Source organism: Chenopodium album, chromosome 19 (assembly GCF_948465745.1).
Source record: "Chenopodium album chromosome 19, dcCheAlbu1.1, whole genome shotgun sequence".
NCBI lineage: Eukaryota > Viridiplantae > Streptophyta > Magnoliopsida > Caryophyllales > Amaranthaceae > Chenopodium > Chenopodium album.
In genome coordinates, this window is record NC_137852.1 from 43,518,306 (window position 1) to 43,538,034 (window position 19,729).

Below are 19,729 nucleotides of genomic sequence, written 5' to 3' on the forward strand. Positions count from 1 at the left end.
CAACCAAAGGCGGAGTAACATTTAAATTGGGTTACAAAAACTCAGACAAGCAAATTTAGAGTGTCGTCACGGCCTCAATTACTTAACCTAATATTTGGCCTTAGCTCTAGTATTCGGGTATTTGACTTAATTAGCTTAATACCATGGGAAGAGTGTAGGTCACCCTTGCTACGTTTGAATCCTTAAGACTCAATCTCGGCCAGCCTTTCCCATATATATGCGCAACAAGCTATATAAATTAGAGGAAATAACACGCAATGATACTAACTTGCATGCATCACGTACAAACACATGCATCAGAAAGACACACATTCATAACGGATTGCCTTATATAGGACTAAATGTATGTACCGGGGCATCGGAAAAACTGTCATTGAGCTCTAAACCTTGGTGGCCTAGGCTCTCAACTTATATTGCCTTTATCAAATTCCTAACCAAAACCTAAATTGTACTCGAAAATACATTATCAAACTTAATTTTTTTTTAACATTATAAAACTTGATTAATAATCCCAAATAAAAATAAAAAAATAAAAATAAAAATAAAAATAAAAACACGGCGTGAACCTAATTCACCATCATTGAGAATTAATTGACTAACATTGGTATGTAAAAATATAGTAGCAAAAATGATGAACAATTAAGGTGAATTGTAAGTAGTACTATGACACAAGTTGCATAAATTTAGACCGATTCAAAACTAGACTAAAAATGGTAAGTCAAATAAAACCCAAACCCAAACCCAAACCCAAACCAATTTGTGACCTGTACTCTTAGGATTCCTAGCTAGTTTCCAATTTCTAGTACATATGAGTATGGGAATAGTATATCAACCGAATGTACAAGTTGAGAGTACGTATATACCACTACAACTTAACACAAAATTGTATTTTTTTATGTAAAAATACTTGTATAAATGTTTGGTTTGACAATTTCTTTGCACCCATTTGGCAGTACATACATAGGTAGCCACTATAAATATAACCAAATCCCGAATTTCGTAACATAATCTAAAACAAATAATATTCAAAATCCAAGTTTGGCAAATTATCATGACCATAATTAAGTTAACTCAAACACTATTACCTACAATAATAACATATTTATATCTACTCAATCTCAGCTTGAAATTACAATGGCCAGCATTTGCTGCTGCCCAAACAATGCCAGTGAAGGTAGGTGTTGTTCTAGACAACAAAAGCAAGGAAGGCAAGATAGGGTTGAGCTGCATAAACACCGCGATTTCGGATTTCTATGCAGCTCATCCTGAGTTCAAGACCAGGATTGTTCTTCATGTTAGAGACTCCAAAGATCATGATATTGTTATGGCCGCGTCTGCTGGTACGTATGCAATAATAATAATATATTGTTGTTGATTAAATTAATTAATCCATCATTTTTATATTCAACTAAGTAGCTTTCTGTGGTTGGTCTTTTAAGTTCATGATTTAGACTTTATTAATGTTTTATAAGTAATTGATTAGCAAGCTAGGGAGTGCTATCTCCTGGCTTAGTTTCAAGAATCCTAACAAAACTAATATGTAATAATATATGGGTGTATTACTCATCTACGAAGTTTAATATAAATAAACCTTATAGAAATGCTACACGCAACTCTTACATATGGCGTATGAGCAATTAATACTATGTATGTATGTATGTACGTACGTATGGCAATTCAACTCGTAGGACTATGTATGTATGAGCAATTAATATATACTAACTAGTCATTAGATCCGTGTGATGCACGGGCACGGGCTGTTAAAAGTAAAATTATATTGGGATAAAAACTATACACTGAAAATGTTTTTTCTTCATATATTATATTAATTAAATATGAAAAGAAATGTTAAGAGGAGTAATAGAGACGAATGTTAAACTATCCTAATTTTTTATAGCACAAATATAAAGATAGATTATATTAGATGAATGTTAAACTCTCCTAATTAAAGATATTAAGGGCCTGTTCTCATTGACTGAACTGAACTGAACTCAGCTGAACTGAACTGAACTGAACTGAACTGAACTCAGCTGAAGTGAACTGAACTGAACTGAACTGAAATGAATATTTTATAAGAGAAGGAAATTAGGAGAGGAGCTGAACTGAACTGAACTGAACTGAACTGAACTGAACTGAACTGAACTCAGCTTAACTGAACTGAACTGAACTGAATTTCAACGTAAGAGAACAGGCCCTAAATCATGGGAAATGTGAAAAATATAGCCATATATATTACTCTCATATAAAGAGTTTGCTACATAGGATTGCTTTAAAAAAGGAGGGGTGGGAGATCAAAGGAGGATGAGACAAATGGCGTTGATGATTTGTGTTTATAAATACGAAAGTACTAAGTATAGATAGATTTTAAATTAAAGTTACCTTAAGATTGTACATCAAAATTATAAGTTTATTACATACTGTCGTTATGGTTAGTTTTATACATCAATTTCTTTCTAATTTTCCATTATCTAGAGTTATCTCCTTGTTTCAATAATTTAACATTCAATAATGGGTGGATCGGAGGAAGAACAATCTAACAATTTTTAATAGAGCTGACTTGATTTTCCATTTTTATTTTTATTTATTTATTTTTAATGTGTGATATTATATACTATGAATTGATGACGAGGTGTATAAAGCCAAAGGGTGTGTTTAATTCAACATTTAAAGGGTGTGTTTAATTCGACATTTCGCAATCACGCATTGCGTGCTAAGAGTAATGGCTGTATTGATGTGTAGACTATAGTCTATAGATACATACAATATACGTTCGTAGTACCTTAAAAATTGACTAGAAGAAAAGTCTTGAATGAGTGTTGAGCCACATATATATTAAAGGTAGAATTTTATGCCATTTGGTCTAATTTTGCTGGCGAAACAAACAAAATTAATTCAAGTAAACAAACAAAATTAATTCCAGTTAGACGTTGTGTAGTCTTACAGTACAACAACCTATCTTAGTAGTTAAGGTGATTTGCAACTTCTAGAAAGACTATGAACAATAGCTTAATACTTAGTACTCCGTATATACTTGAAACAAATGTGGAATATCTCAAGCAAGTTTTAAGTGGGACCATTTAACACTAATTTTATATCTAGGGTAAGATATGGATTATTTAATTAGATTTTAAGTCTTTGATACTAAGTGTGAGATCGTCTCATATAAAATTGGTTTTTTTTTTTTTTTTAAATGGCTTTCAATTAATACATATAACATACTAAAGAAATTGTCACGAATTTCAACTCTTGTTGTATAGGTTTAGCCGCAAAAAATCTTACGTGGACCTGGTCCACAATAATATTATTGTGGACCTAAGGTTTATATACACGTAACTGACATTATATTTAATATAGTGACCCCTAACTTTATTATAGTAACCTTATATTTAACATAGTAACCTTTTTAAAAACTTGTGTAATCCTTAATGTTATTATGAACTTTAACTACAACATTATGTTGAATAGTGACCTAATTTTAACATAGTGATCTTTATTATTTATATTGAACATTATATTAAAAATTTCATTAAAAATATTAACCTCTTATAACTTTTATAATGTCACACTAACTTTTATTTCAACATAATAATTTTTATTTCAATATAGTGACCTTTTTTTTATTAATAAAACAATTATATAGTATCTAATGTTAGTGGTCCACAAGAAATTAGTGTGAACCAGGTTCATTTGAGAATTTGTAGAATTCTTAAATGGACTTGGTTCACACTAATTTATTGTGGACCACTAACATTAGAGAAATTATGATTATTTTATTTATTAAAAAAAAGTCACTATGATAAAATGAAGGTCACTATGTTGAAAATAAAAGTCATTTTTGTAATATATAGGCTATAAGAGGTTAATATTTTTAATGATATATTTTATACGGTCAATATAAATAATAAAGTTCACTATGATAAAATTAGGATCATAACGTCGGATTTCAAATTCACAATAGTATTAAACGGTATACAACTTTTAATAAAGGTTACTATGTTAAAAATAAGGGTATGTTCAATGTAATGTCAGTTGCGTGTGTATAAAGCTCGGGTCCACAATAATATTATTGTGGACCAGGTCCACCAAGTAATTCTGTATCTAGAGATAGAGCACTCGCGATTTAAAAAAATAAATACTCGTTAAAGAATTTTTTTTTTTTTAAAAAAAAAAAAAAAAAAAAAACAACTGTTAGGCTGTTAGAGTTGATTAAAGTCTTAATTAGGATAATTTTATCTACCTAGCTTCTTTTCGTTTACATTTTTTGAAGGAAAAAAAAAAAAAAAAAAAAAGTCTCAATTAGGATAATTTTATCTCAAGATGACTAAAGTCTTAATTTCTCCGTTAATATGATAAAGCATTATTATAAAGTTATCCTTAGTAGAAAAATACGAACAAGTAGCTCTCTAATTAACTTCTGTGTACCGAGAATTCCTGCAGCCTTAGCTTGTTGCTGAACTGAATTGAACTGAATTTCAACGTAAGAGAACAGGGCCTTAGTGATACAAAAAAGTGGGACATACATGTGTAATACGTATAATACAAAGTATGTGATATCCTATCATAGTTAATATGGCATGAATGAATGAACTTACAATTAACATTAGCCATTGTTTAGATGCCAAAGCTTAAGTTTTAACACCAATAGTCCTGTTTTGAGGATGCAGTTTTGGATTTACTGAAGAATGGTCAAGTGGTTGCAATCATAGGTCCAGAAACATCTCCTGAGGCTCAATTTGTTGTCAATCTCGGGAAGAAAGCTCGAGTTCCAATTGTTTCCTACTCAGCTACAAGCCCTTCACTTTCTCCCTTACAAAACCCGTATTTTATTCGAGCAACACAGGATGATTCCTGCCAAGTACAACCCATCAGTGACCTTATCCAAGCTTTTGGATGGAGAGAAGTCGTACCTGTCTATGTTGCTAATGAATTTGGTGGTGGGATCATACCTTTCTTGGCTGATAAACTGCAAGAGATTGGGACAAACATTCCTTATAGGAGTGTCATTCCATCTTCTGCCTCCAATGATCGGATAGAATTAGAGTTGTACAAGCTGAAATCTATGTCTCCTCGCGTCTTTGTAGTTCACATGGAAGCTTCTCTGGCATCTCGGCTGTTTTTGAAAGCAGCAAAGCTTGGTATGATGAGCAAAGACTATGTATGGATCATCACGAATGTAGTGGCCGATGTCTTGGAGTCTTTAGATCCTCTAGTAATACAGTCAATGCAGGGTGTACTAGGAGTGAAAACTTATGTAGCTAGAACAAAAGAGCTGGACAATTTTAGTACTAGATGGAAAATGAAATTTCAGCAAGATAATCCTGTCCTTAAAAATGTAGGAATGAGCATTGATGGACTTCGGGCTTATGATGCAACTATTGCACTTGCAAAAGCTGTGGAAGAAGTTGGTATTTCTAACTTTACATTTCAGAGAGGTGACAATGATGCTGCCAATTCATCAACTGATATCTCTGATATAAGAGTTTCGCTGTTTGGTCCTGAATTACTCCAATCGATACTGAGGTCAAGGTTTAGGGGACTTGTAGGAAGTTTTGATCTAGACGAAGGGCAGTTGCAATGTCCAACTTATCAGCTTATAAATGTATGGGGCAGTCGAGAGAAGGAAATTAGTTTATGGACTTCAGAAAGCAGCAGTAAACATGCCCTTGTAAAGGCTGATCTTGAGTCCATCGTATGGCCTGGGGGCTCTAAGTCTGCTCCCAAAGGTTGGGTAGTTTCACCAAATGGTAAAAGGTTAAAAATTGGTGTTCCAAATAAGATTGGCTTCACTCAATTTGTGAATGTCAGTCAAGATCCTGCCACCAATAAAACAAAAGTTACAGGATACTGCATCGACGTATTTGATGCAGTAATGAAAACACTGCCATACTATGTAGCATACGACTATGTGCCTTGCACGGAGAAAGAATGTGAACCTACTAATAGCTATGATAAACTGGTTTCACAAGTCTACCTTAAGGTAATGTACAACATTCGTATGGTGCTGAAAAAGTATGACTTAGGAATAGCCTTTAATCATTGGGACTCAGCATTATTATTCGTTTGGTAGAGTATTATGCATGCATAATTTGCTAATATATGATGTTTTCTGTTTGCAGAACTTTGATGCAGTGGTAGGAGATGTAACAATCCGAGCAAAAAGGTCGTTAGATGTTGATTTTACGTTGCCTTACACTGATTCTGGTGTCGTAATGGTAGTACCTATGAAAAGCAATCAGAAAATACGGGCTTGGCTCTTTGTTAAACCCCTGACCTGGGATTTATGGATTGTAACCTTCTGTTCCTTTATTTTCATTGCATTTGTAGTTTGGGTGCTTGAACATCGAATAAACGAAGATTTCAGGGGACCACCAGGGCATCAGGCTGGAACAAGTCTATATTACTCCTTCTCAACACTGGTTTTCTCACACAGTAAGTATATCTTCCCATGTTTAGCATCACAACATTCACAAGTTTATTTTCTTTACAGATCATCTAGAAGAAAATATTGCTTGGATCACACTTATTGTGGACCTAAGTGTTTTTTCAATTTGCATATTGAACTGAATAAGTTTTCAGGAAGTGAAGTCTTCTATCTTCTGCAATTTTACAGGTTTTAATGTGTTCAGCAACCTGACAAGGTTTGTGGTGATTGTTTGGGTTTTTGTGGTGCTCCTCCTTATACAAAGCTACACCGCCAACTTGGCTTCATTGCTGACAGTGGAACAGCTTCAACCCACCATTAAAGACGTTAAGGAGCTGATAAAAGGAGGGGAAATGGTAGGGTTTCAAGAAGGTTCCTTTGTTAAGGATTCTCTAACAGAGATGAGCTTTAGTCCCTTTAACCTGAAGCCCTATAATACGACAGAGCAGTTGCATGAACTTTTAGAGAAAGGGACGCATAAAGGAGGCATTGCAGCAGCATTTGATGAACTTCCATATGTGAAAGTTTTTCTTGCACAATATGGCTCTAGATATACCATGGTTCCGCCAACATATAAGACCGATGGCTTTGGATTTGTAAGCCTGCATATGCCTTGTCTCTTTGATCTGTATGTACCTTTAATCTTTCTCACTGGCTTGAATGTTAATTTTGATGCTCGCTCCTTGCCTGCAGGTTTTCCCCAAAGGTTCTCCTCTTGGATCAGATGTTTCCCGCGGAGTGCTAGCTATAACAGAGGGAAAAGATATGACAACATTGGAGAAGAAGTGGTTTAAGGATACAGATTGCCAAGATTTGAGAGCATCATTGTCTTCAACTAGCCTTGGTCTTGACAGTTTTTGGGGCTTATTTACAATCGCGTTAGCTGCAGCGTTGTTTGCTCTAATCATATCCTTGTCAGGCTTCCTTAAAGAGCATAGAAACGTATGGACTGATGGTAGTGCTTCAGTTTGGACTAGAGTTAAAACATTGATGAGGGTTTATGACCAAAAGAATCTCAGCTCCCATACTTTCAGAAAAAGTACAGCACAAGATCAAAATTTTCTCGGTACACCATCAAATAGTCCATCAAGGTATTGGAATAATTCAGAAAAAGGTTTAGATAATTATGAAGGGCAACCAACTCCTCTGTCAGAGAAAACAGATACTCGGAAAATGTAAAGGTTACTGCTAACAAACGTGCTCAAGTCGAGTTACAGATGCACAAACCTATACACATAGATAAAACCATATTGGCAGAATGAACAATTGGGTCACAGCATAGACTAATGTAGCTCATTTAGTTATGCAAGGAGAGACCATGTAAACTTATAAATCACGACGAAGCTTTTGTTATGATCTGTATAAAAGTTTAATCATTATTTAATGTAAACATGATTCTATTCTTACTTATCAGCCTAACTAGGATATACGTAGACTTTGTTCATGACCTCGTCTTTAAACATGTTACCCTTTGAGAAGGCAAAAAAAAACCTCTACAAACTTGACCTTACGTTTATGCAATATTACATGAATTTTTTGTCTAACATGTATGCTATTGAAAAATATAAGCAACTTGATCACTATTTTTTTTTTTTTTTTTTTAATTATTGAGGGATTAAAATGGTTCTATTTGGATGCTTTGTATTACTGTTCTCGTTAGTGTTTTACTGCCATTTTTCCTGTTCCTACATAATGTGACCATAAACTTCAAAGTTCAAACAGATTACCCTTATCATACTATTATCAAGTATTGTGCAGTTGCCTTCTTCCTGATTTATGCAACTTTTTCTTTCAAAATTTGCTGAGTATACCAATTAAATCTAAAATGATTCTACCCCTTAAAACAGCAAAGATAGGACCAGAGGCACAGGAAAAATAAAAATCTTTGATGCTTAAGAATTGATATCACTAAGGAGGTACAAATAAGGGTTAATCAGTAAAGCTAATTTTGAACTTATGTCAGTCTTTTTGCTACAAAAATAGCAATTTGTGCTGTCAAAAAAAAAAAAAAAAAAAAAACAATTTCATATTCTTTGTATTTTGGTTTGCATATTCCATCAGTTTCAGCAGCATTGTTTCAGTATTCGCTTTCAACGACAAGTCGACAAGAAAGTTTTAAAATGAGTTGGATTTGGTCCCATGGAAGAATCAAAGCATTTGACTAGCAGAGTAAACTCAAACCTCTTCCATAGTTGTTGTCCTATGACCTATGGTTGAAATGTAAACACATTTGAATGAAAAGTCAAACAGTATAACGTCTAAACTTGGTTTAGCTTAAGAGGACCTCAGTAACTAACTATGCTAAAAGGTCATAGTCATTGAAAATTGATCACTAGTCCCTGTCTAGTCTTCTAGATTAAGAGTGGTCCGTTATTGTATTTTTGCAGGCTTGTACTACAGAAAGGTAAATGCAAGTTAGTATGCACTTGACATTTCTAAGACTGAACTATAACATATCTACTGATTATTATGCAGACTTGTCTAATCATAATGCAGGCTTGTACAAGGCAGAAGGCTTTGGATTTGGAAAAGACCGGACTATAACATATCTACTGACTGAACTGATCAAACTGATTTGCAGACTAAAACTGATTCTCACTGGTTAAAACTGATGCTTGTTGTTGAGCATAGTTTACAGATAAGAATTGGATATTACAACTAATTTAAATCGGATTTTACCAATCATTGTAAAGCAATTTTAAGTTGAAGAGAACAAGACTTAAAAATGAATATCACTATATCAAATGTTCATCCTTAGTCCTTAATCCTAAATGTAATAATGTATGTGACTTACATAGTTGCATACATTATTGGCTACTTGATTCATTGTTGAACAAAAAACTCCACTTTTACAGCAATTTCCAACCCATTCAGCTTAGCTGCAAACTTTTATTTCCTTTCCACCAGTAAAAGAATTGACAAAATTTTTTACAGAAGATGCTCATTCCTAAAACCATGATACATTTGGTTACAAAACTTTCCTATAAAGAAAGACATTTTAATTCTGTACAGATGAATGAATATACAAGAAGACATTATGGCAAATACTGCTGAAGGCACTCTTTTAACTTTTGGAATGTAACAGGCTTTGACACAAACGAATCCATACCATTTGCAAAGCACTCAGCTGCACTCTCTGATAATGCATTTGCTGTCATCTGCACTCGTCAAAAAAAAAAATAAAAAAAATAAAATTATACCGCATGCAGGTCATAATTATTTGCAATACTACTAAGTACAATAAGAAACACTAATATGTGATTTCATCTCAGAACTACATGGTTCAAGTCCTGCATAAGCGAGATAATGATCCAAACTGAGCTAGAGATTTGGGTAGCTTGCTCAACTCAAACTAAGTCAAATTCATTTTTTAGTATAGAAACTTCAGACTTGGGATGGCTCATGACTCTGAAAAAATTCCACCTATGATATTCACATATCTGACCTATAATATAAACTTCGTATTAATTACCACATGAGCACAAGTCACTTTTTTTTTTAATTTGACAAATGCATGTGAACCTACACAGTGAATGCTGGTATTTCAAACTCTGCTCGATCAGCTGATTTCAATTGAGTTTAGAGCCAAGCTTTGACTGTATTCTGTATGGCCGGAGCTCAAGTAGCTTGCTAACAGAATAGACTTGTAAAAAACCTTAGTTATCGTGCATACTTCCACACTTCTCAGTATATTTATGTCCATCTATTTGGTTCTGGTTAAAAGGTAATAAAGCAAATCTATTAGGCTATGAGCCTGCCAGGAGTTTTTCACAGTAGAAAATCTTTAACTAAAAGAGTAAGGTCTAATATTGCAAATCAAGATACAGGGTTCATTTTATTTTATTTTTGGTGAAAATGATCTACAAGAAAATGGTGCAATGTAGACTACACTCTACAGAACATATGAAGTACTTTATTGCAATCTCAAGGACCTTGAAAAGTTGAAATTATTAATGCTTACCGCGATAATTGGAATTCTCTTTGATGAATCATGAAAATTCAATGATGTATCCTGAGAATGTATAGGTTGATCAATTCCTGCCTCCATAGCAGCATCCCAACTGCCAGATTCTTCATAAGAACGAATGATTCTTGTAGCTTGAAGTCCGTCCATCACTGGCATGCACACATCCTGCAGATATTGCTTGTGTCAATCAAACCAAACTTATGCTTTGCAATTATTATGAAGATTGACTTCTTAATACATTAATCTACTTCTTAAGAAGATTGACTTAATACAATAATCTACTTCTTAAGAAGATCAAACCAAACCAAACTCTCTAGCTATAATACAATAATCTACTTCTTAAGAAGATTGACTTAAGCTAAAATGAACAGACTAATAAAGATAAATCTATTTGATTTGGCTCAACCTACTGTTAGATGTATTTTTCCTTGTATACTTCTATTGATTGAATGGGAATAATATTTACTTTTGTGATTTTCTTCTTTATTCTACCCTTCTTTTTCTTTCCTTGCCTAAAATTTAACGATTAGGAATAATGTATGTGAACTATCCTTAGAGCAACATATGCTACGTCATAAGGGTAACAAATAAAAAGAAAGTACGACAAAACAATCTTCATAATACTATTAGAAAAGGAGACGCAAACAGAAGAAGTCAAGAGTTACATACCATCAAAACAAGGTCATAAGTATGATTTTGAACAGCACGAACGGCTTCAATTCCATTATTAACAACATCTATGTTGTGACCCAATCGTTTCATCATGGATGTTGTCACCATCACATTGATCTTATTGTCTTCTACAAGGAGTATTTTAGGCTTTTCCTCATCTCTATTTACGTCAGGCACGCTGCTTGCAGTACTCTGCAGACTTTTATCACACTTCTGCATCATCAGTTGATCTTCTTGAGGATTGTGTAAGGGCTTTTCCCCGTGACCCCCACTAACACTACACCCAGATTCCATATCCAATGATATTAGGTTTTCACCAATATTCCTTTCATTTCCAACATACTGATCATTTCTACCACTTATTTCAGCAGCGGCATTATCACCACTGTTCCTCGAAGAACTTTCATGTGATCCCTGCTCAGTTTCCAACTCCTTTGGAGTGGCATGAGTAGGAGACAATGAAGCTAAATTTTCTGACACTGGGTTGATGTCAGGCATCATACTATATCCGTAATTATTTTGTAATATATTTTGGCCTCTGCTTTCTCCACTGAGAGATAACATAGAAGAACTCAATGTCCGAGGCTTGAATTGGAAAAATCCATCAGTATGATCATCAATGGCTGTTGCATCATGATGAGTAGAAGCATCTGGAAGCTCATCAGGATCATCAGACTGGTCATCGGATTCAGGAGATACCCTGTATGGGAGTACAAACGTGAATGTTGATCCACAATGCTCTTTGCTGGATACTGTCATATGACCACCCATTAGTTCAACCTGTGCACAGAATAAAAATCAATATTTTTCTGGGCATCTGCAAATTATCAGAGTTGATACCAATAGCATGAATGAAGTTCTGCAGTTGTTATTAAGTATTATAACTACTGGGAGTGGGATTCAGGGCTTCCCCAAATTATTAAAGAGCTTGAGAGTGATTCAGGGAAATAATAATACTACTTTAAAAGGAAAGATAATTATATAATGTATTGTAGAAGCAGAATTTACCAGTTGTTTGCATATGGCTAAGCCTAGTCCAGTTCCACCATACTTACGAGCATGATCAGCACTGGCTTGCATATATTTTTTGAATAAAGTGGGCAAAGCATGCTCTGTCACACACGAGATCAAATGAGAAACAAAATTATTTTACAACTCTAGCTCTAGTCGATATTACATAATGAATTAATGATACACCCTCCAAAAAAAAAAAAAAATGATACACCCTTAGCTATGAGCCTATGACTGCTGGAAACTGAAAATTGACATTAAGTGGTTACGAAAAGAATTAATAATCAAACCTGGAATTCCTATTCCAGTGTCATATACATCACAGCGTATCCATACTGTTGTTGGAAATATAATGGGATGCCTATCTTCATCTTTTGACTGTGATTCTCCTCTCTTGAATGGCATTCCAGACTCATCCGAATTTTTATGAGCTTCACAAGGATCATCTCCATATGGATGATCAGAATCACCTTTTTCATCGGTGTCAGTATTGGTTTCGAGTCTTTCAACAGGATCGTGATCTTCTTCTCCAGAATAAGGTGCGGGTACTATATAAAGTCTTATGCCAACTTTACCTTCATGCGTAAATTTAATGGCATTGCTGCAGTAGAATTACAAATTAGAATTAGAAATATGTATCTTCTGAGCCATAAAAGGTCAAATTTTAAACTTGACACGATATCCTATTCTACCAGAGAAGCTGTATGCTGAACAGAGAAAAAATGACAGATAGTGCGAGGAGCACTCTATATACCTGACTAGATTAGTGAGAATTTGTCGAATTCTAAGAACATCTCCAATCACCTGAAAGAGATACAGTAAGAAAGTATTGTCAGATGGTTTGCATGCAAATATATGAGATTGTTTCTAAAGTTTTGACAGTAACCTTAAATTTCCGCGTCAGCAGGTTTAACAATAATATTAACCAGATGCCTCTATATAGGCTACAGCTTAGGACAGGGTGACGGGGTTCAGGGGTTGGTGGGCATCATGTGTAACTATGTAAGCAGCTTATGTACACCACTTGGTGTTTATTGTTGTATATTTGAATTGATTGATACAACCTCTCACATCAGGAAACCTGGACTGAAATGGCATGGTAAAATTAAAGTACTGCAGGGCCCAAAGTTATGAATCTAAAATCTTTCCTATATTGTATTATTGAGCTGAAGCCAGGAAACTATTGGAGAATATTGGTACAAATCTACAAATGATCTGATCCAGACCCATAAACTGCAGGGATGGTTTATCAGTGTGAAGACTGAACAGCCTATCACTCTTGAGATGAACTTCACTTAGATAAGCACATAGAGTTGAAATGCATGTCAAGTACAGAATACAAGCTGATTTTTTTTATTTGATGGTAAGAAAATGATCTCACCTCTATAGGAACATCTTCTGCTATATATCCTTCCAACGTCAGCATTTTTTTCAAAGATGCTGCAGCTGTCTGGAGTACATGCCTTACAACTTCTCTTGGTCGGAACTTGGTTGCTTCCAATCTCATAACACCTGAAACCCAATTATAAATATCAGAAGAAAATTTTTAGTATTCAACTAAACAGCCAATAAAATCAAACACTTAAACCAGCCATCGTAGAATTCTGATTAACATCAAGGTCAACAATATCAAACCTGACTCAACCTTGGAGAGATCAAGGATGTCATTGATGAGCTGAAGGACCAAATCCCCTGAAGAAATCATGACATCTAACAATTGCCGTTGTTCCTTGTCCAGTCTAGTGGTGGCTAGAACCTCAGCCATGCTAACAACGCCAGATAATGGTGACCGTATCTCATGAGACATAGTGGCAAGCATTTGCTTTGCTCGCATAGTTTCCTCTAAGAAATGATAAAAAGCATCTTTTAGTAAACTCCATGTGCCAAAGAGAAGCTATAACTCATGAATCACTTAAACTCCAACCAAACCTGTTATATGTATCGTCTTATTCAGCTCAGTCTCCATGGCTTTCTGTACAGCTATCTCCTCTCGAAGCTTTGCCATCTTCTCTCTTTTTCTGACCTGTTGAAAAATTGGACACCCTATAAGGCACAATTTGGGATACCGCTATTTAAACATTACTTGTAATGGCCTTTTGAGCCTCCTATCCACCAAAATTTAGAGGCACAATATTGAAATAAGACCTGACCTGATCTGTAATATCCATTCCAATGTAATTGACACCAATGGTCTCTCCTGCCTTATTAAACACAGGCTCCACATATATCAAAAAGGTTTTTGACCCAAAAAGTTCAGTTTCAAATGTTATTTCTCTCTTTCCGGGCAGTCCACGTTCTAAGACTTCTCGCTTGAAGTCTAGAGACTCCTTCACTCCAGCACCAGAAAAGATCTCTGTATCCGTTTTTCCTATAATATCCTGAAAAAATCAGGTAAGTTGAGGAATGCCATACCATTTTCCTACGAAAGATTCTTTGAAGCAAAAGGGAAGATAGAATTACACAGTCCTCATTTGCAGAATTATTGAGGACAAAGCTAGCTTTATGGCACTAATTTTACAAGCACACCAAAGTCTTACCTCCTCTTTAAAACTTGGGTAGTGATTGTAGATAAAACGGTACCGCAGCTCTTTATCCTGAAACAAGTGCACATGATGAAAGCATCAATGCAATTGCTCACTCAGAAGAAAGGGCAGTCCTAGAGAAGTGAATGAATGGGATATAGCATATCATTTCCAGCCTTACCATATGACCAAGAACAATAGGTGCATTTTGAAGAATGAAGTGTATAAAGTTATCTGCTCTTTTAAGCATCTGTGACAATTCTTCTACCGGCGTGGACTGTTGCTCCATATTCTTGATGCTTTCATCCAGCTTTTCCAAGAGAATCTGCTCCCTCTGCCTGCTTTCCTTCAACAAATTCTCGAGGATCACAGCCCTTTGTTTCCAATACACAATGGTGTCATACTCAGCATCTATTTCAAGTCCTTTATTACTTTCAACAGGTGAATCGCGTTTCTTCTTAGGAACAACCTTGTAGGAATCATAGAGCTCCTCCAGTACAGAAACAGAATATCTGTCAGCCCCAACTCGTTCTTCCTCAAAACGATGCTCCTCTAAAATCTCCAGTCTCTTAAGCTCAACCTCCTCTCTTTGCTTGCTGAGGCGATCAAGCTCTTCTCTGAGGAGGCGAGCAGCATTCTCTTGCTTATATTCCCAATGCTTCATAAGATAGGCCAGTTGAGAGCCACCCTTATCACTGTCTACTGTCATGTCATGGAGACGCTCCAAATCTATTTCTTGAGGCTCCCCCGCGTTAATTGCTACTTCTTTCAACATATCTTGATCCTCCTTCGGCCAATCCACATTGAACTGACTCCCGGCTTCATTTACATTATCCGGCCACATCGGATTAAGGGCCTCCTCAACATCCATATGGTCATCCACAATTATTTGATCCTCCATGATAATAATAATCCCTACTATTACTTTACAATTCTATAAACTCTTGTTTCAATTCAATGTAATACTGTTCTTACAACAACATACACTGTCTTTCTTCATTGTTTTCCTAGGAAAGGGTATTTCAATCCACCAAGATCCAATTATAAACACAAAACAACCAGAATTCTGCTGTCACAACACATCAAACAACAACATAATTTCATTAAATTAAATTAAACTACTTGCAGTATCATAGCAATCAATATAGTAAACATTCTTTAAGAAAAAATATATATAATGATCAACTCATGTAAATATTTATAATTTTATTATATGCTTTATTTTACTCCACTTTTTGGAAAAAGAATGAAAAAGGGAAATTGGGATGAAAGTGCCCCACTTAAACTGAAACAGCAAAGTGATTGAAACAGACTGTTTAATCCATATAAATACTGTAAACCCACCATAATTTGAAAATTAATCAAATAATTTGATATCAATATAGGAAAATTGATTGAGCAATGGAAAAAAGTTGAAAACTTGACAAATATTTAGAAATTTGCAAAAATTTAAAGATGAATCTAGAATCATGACATAATCATATAATTAAAAAAAATGAAGATTGCCCACCAAATATGTTGACATTGATGAGTACTGAACTGAACCACCCCAGAAAAAAAAAAAATAAAAGCCAAGAAATCAAGGAATTAAATAAGATGAGAAAAAGTAAGAAGAATCTAACCTGGGAATTGGGATAAATGATGACACAAAATAAAATCTGAGAAAGTTTATGAATTTAGGAAGAGCAATAATAATAACAATAATAATAATATAATAAAAACAGAATTAATAATATTGTTGGCAGGTGAAATAATGGAAGAAGAAGAAGAAAAGGAAGAGACTTTTAATAGGAATATGAATATGAATAAGGGGGGTTGTGTTAGATCTGAGAGTTTGTCATAAACATGTCTTGAAATCATCAGTCAATTAACCAGAGAAAAAACTATAATAGGATTAACAAAGATAATAATAAAACATTTTAATAACTTAATATTATAAAAATATAATTATAAATTATGTATGTAAATGTAGTAGTACTAAGTCCAATCTGTAAGTAGGAGAGAGAAAAATTTATGTAATAATAAAATCAAAGCTAAAGAGGTAGCCATGTGCCTTTGTGAAGAGGAGGTCAATTTTTTTGTTTTTAATTTTTCTTTTGTTTTTGGGGGTTTATTTCCATTGTTTAATGTCTGCAGCAACTCACACACACTCTGAGTAGTTTTTGTGCAGCCGAAAAGTAGTTTTTTCTGAGAATCTGATGAACTCTGAATTCAATTATTTGATTTAAGAATGAAATGAAATAAAAATAACCAATGTTTTTATATTTTGATGTTTGTATATGATATGACATGCAGATAATAAGATTGACTGCACTGCTTCACTGTGGTATGTGTTTAAGGGAAGAACTGGGTTTTTTTTTTAAGGGAAGAAAGAAAGAAAGAGAAATTCATATGAATTTGTATTCCCGGCTATTTCAATTTCCAAGGTAGTTCACGTATTGCTACGCGCCTTTGTTTTCCGGCATGGATACGTACTTGTCCTTTTGAAGGACGGAAGGTAGAGTTGTCAATTGTATTGAGTATAAAAAACCTGACACTTGTCATAGGCTCGTTAATTGATACTTCGTAGTTATTGTAAAATGTATTTACACATAAATACATAATTGAAGATAATCAAATTCAAAAATTTTAACTCAATTGGCCTATAATATATATTGACTCAGCTCAAATAACTCGAACCCCTTTAAAATTGAGCACGAACAAGGTGGTGGGTAGTAGACCTTGTAATTAAACGGGCCAAGGAAAAGTTGGGCTCATACATGGATGCCAAAACCAAGTTTTGTGAAGTGTTGGTTGGCCACCTCAATAATTTAAACATATTTTTGTTAATTGGTTGTATCAAAACAGGAGTCAGCTTGTCATTTGATCGTTGAGGTTCGAAAATGGTGTTTACTCTCATATCATGCCAAGCTTACGATAGGATTGTGTGAGGTCGAACTAATTTTGTATTGGGTCGCCTAATTTAAACATATTTTTGTTAATTGGTTGTATCAAAATAGGAGTCAGCTTGTCATTTGATCGTTGAGGTTCGAAAATGGTGTTTACTCTCACATCATGCCAAGCTTACGATAGGATTGTGTGAGGTCGAACTAATTTTGTATTGGGTCGCCTTGCATGCCCATCTAACTCACGCCCAACTCTAACCTAATTCATCCAAACCATCTACTTTCCGCTGATTATATTCAACTTGACGACCAATATTAATCAAGTTGCCCATTATTATTTAGACTGATTTACAATTAATCAAAGGACTTTAAATTCAAATTTTATTATAACTATTTTTTGTTTTTTTACAAGTATAACCACATTAACAGAACAATATGTACCTCAATATTGTAAATTTTTACTTAATCAAAAAAATTTTAAAAAAAATTCAAATTACACAAATTGTGAATGATTTGTCAAAACTTGACCTTTATTTTTTGCACTAATCCCTTTGTTAATGTAATTAGTCCAATTACAAGTAACTACATAAATAAATGGTTAATGTAAACATACTAATAAAAAATTAAGGGAATTATCCTAAAAGGATAAAATGTCTCTTTAAGCATTAAAAGGACTTAATTTAAAACAAAGGAGAGAGAAAGAGAAAGAGAAAGAGACAGAGTTTGATGGAGTATTAAAAAGCATCATCGCATTTTCTAAGAATTAGTACAATGACAATTGCACTAGAAAATGGTTTCTTAGTACAGTCGCCCTTGTTCAAAATTGCTCATTAAAAGAAATTAAATTGAGTTTTAAGTTGAAATTGTATTAACATACATTATGCATATCACGTTTTATTACGTTGGATGACAATGATCATGATAATTTGTTGTTTGGACGTAATCATTCTTGGAATTATTCCCACTCATCAAAACTATTGCTTTAAATTCAAGAAAGAAACGAACAAAAATTAATACTTCTAAGTCCCCCAGTCCACATGTCAAAAAAAAAAAAAAAAAAAAAGTCCCCCATCTAATTCAACTTATCTTATACTTCGTATACTTGTCTGATATTATGTTGTCTATATTTACATTCATTATAACAAAACATATTACTTCCTCCGTTAATTATTATGTGCATCTTTGGGTATTATTTGTGAGATATAAAAATATTCAAATTGCACACAATATTTAACGGAGATAGTATATAATTTATAAAGAGCAAATACAAGTTCATCTAGTAGATCAATGAAAATTGCTAATATTATTTTGCCTCAAACTTTTTTATGAACTACGGAGTAGTATGTACTTATTTTATTAAAAAATAAAAAATAATAATAATAAAACAAGTATATATATGAAGTAACGAAGTATAAGATAAAACAAATACTTCGTATGTCTTTAATTTTTACTCCCTCCAACCTTTTTTGTTATTCTCATTTACAATCTCTTTGTGAGACAAAAAAAAAGTCAAAATTAAAGAACAAAAACGATTAGAGAGACTACTAATTACAAGGGTAATATATATTATTATACAACTCCATATTATTTTATTTTTGGCTAATGAGCATACACTTTGACTAACTATTATTTTTATTCATTAACAAGCCTTTATAAATCGTAAAGTAAGGGACCACTCGAATTTCAACTTTCAATTTACAGTATTTTAATTGGCTGATGAGCATTCAATCTAAAGTACTTGAAAAACGACTTAATAATATTTCAATTTTATATTTGGAGGTTAAGCGTATAATTGTGGTGTTACATACAATGATACAAGTAGTTTTTTTATTTTCAAAGCTATTATTTCTTGGCGTTAAAAGTTATAGCACTCGCCTACTGGCCTGGGTATGGTACTATGGTATGATCTTTGTAGACTTTGATGCACTTAAGATGGCCGCCATAAAGTGTACAACATTTAATTTAATCATTTATCACTTTATCAGAAGGTAATACTCCGTAGAGAAATTATTATTATTATTATAATTCAATCATATGATAAACTTTTTACAAGCTAAGAACTATTAATATAATTCGATCATATGATAAACTTTTTACAAGCAAGGGATGACAGTGGGTCGTGAGTAAAGGTTAATGACTCATTTGATGTGTCGTGAGCAAAAGTAAATAATGAGTTCATTACTACTTGTATATAATTGTAAAGTTATTACAAGGAAAATCTTGTGAAATAGTGGTTTCATCTAAAAAAAAC

General features: G+C 33.8%; 2 protein-coding genes across 2 annotated transcripts; one reads left to right on the forward strand and one right to left on the reverse strand.

Moving 5' to 3' along the window:
• Positions 1 to 1,162: 1,162 nt before the first annotated feature.
• Positions 1,163 to 9,027, forward strand: LOC145594447 (glutamate receptor 2.8-like). Its single transcript, XM_081650756.1, has 7 exons — positions 1,163 to 1,340; positions 4,665 to 5,977; positions 6,117 to 6,429; positions 6,611 to 7,017; positions 7,115 to 7,596; positions 8,809 to 8,825; positions 8,897 to 9,027. The coding sequence occupies exons 1-7, from the start codon at positions 1,163 to 1,165 to the stop codon at positions 9,025 to 9,027; spliced, it is 2,841 nt and encodes a 946-aa protein (XP_081506882.1).
• Positions 9,028 to 9,292: 265 nt separating this feature from the next.
• LOC145595800 (histidine kinase 5-like) lies at positions 9,293 to 15,568 on the reverse strand. The gene is made up of 12 exons (XM_081652225.1): positions 14,775 to 15,568; positions 14,609 to 14,665; positions 14,217 to 14,449; positions 14,001 to 14,089; positions 13,707 to 13,913; positions 13,453 to 13,583; positions 12,826 to 12,875; positions 12,362 to 12,672; positions 12,069 to 12,172; positions 11,058 to 11,840; positions 10,383 to 10,553; positions 9,293 to 9,579 (listed from the first exon to the last, which is right to left on the reverse strand). Exons 1-12 carry the CDS (start codon positions 15,492 to 15,494, stop codon positions 9,457 to 9,459), a joined length of 2,979 nt encoding a protein of 992 aa, XP_081508351.1. The 5' UTR covers positions 15,495 to 15,568; the 3' UTR covers positions 9,293 to 9,456.
• Positions 15,569 to 19,729: the final 4,161 nt, after the last annotated feature.

Coding starts and splice junctions, on each gene's coding strand:
- LOC145594447 (XM_081650756.1), top strand. CDS start 1,163: ATGCCAGTGAAGGTAGGTGTTGTTCTAGACAACAAAAGCAAGGAAGGC. Junction 5,978..6,116: donor TTTCACAAGTCTACCTTAAG/GTAATGTACAAC, acceptor TTCTGTTTGCAG/AACTTTGATGCAGTGGTAGG. Junction 6,430..6,610: donor AACACTGGTTTTCTCACACA/GTAAGTATATCT, acceptor GCAATTTTACAG/GTTTTAATGTGTTCAGCAAC.
- LOC145595800 (XM_081652225.1), bottom strand. CDS start 15,494: ATGGAGGATCAAATAATTGTGGATGACCATATGGATGTTGAGGAGGCC. Junction 13,914..14,000: donor TAAGACGATACATATAACAG/GTTTGGTTGGAG, acceptor ATCATTTCTTAG/AGGAAACTATGCGAGCAAAG. Junction 12,876..13,452: donor CAGAAGATGTTCCTATAGAG/GTGAGATCATTT, acceptor TATCTCTTTCAG/GTGATTGGAGATGTTCTTAG.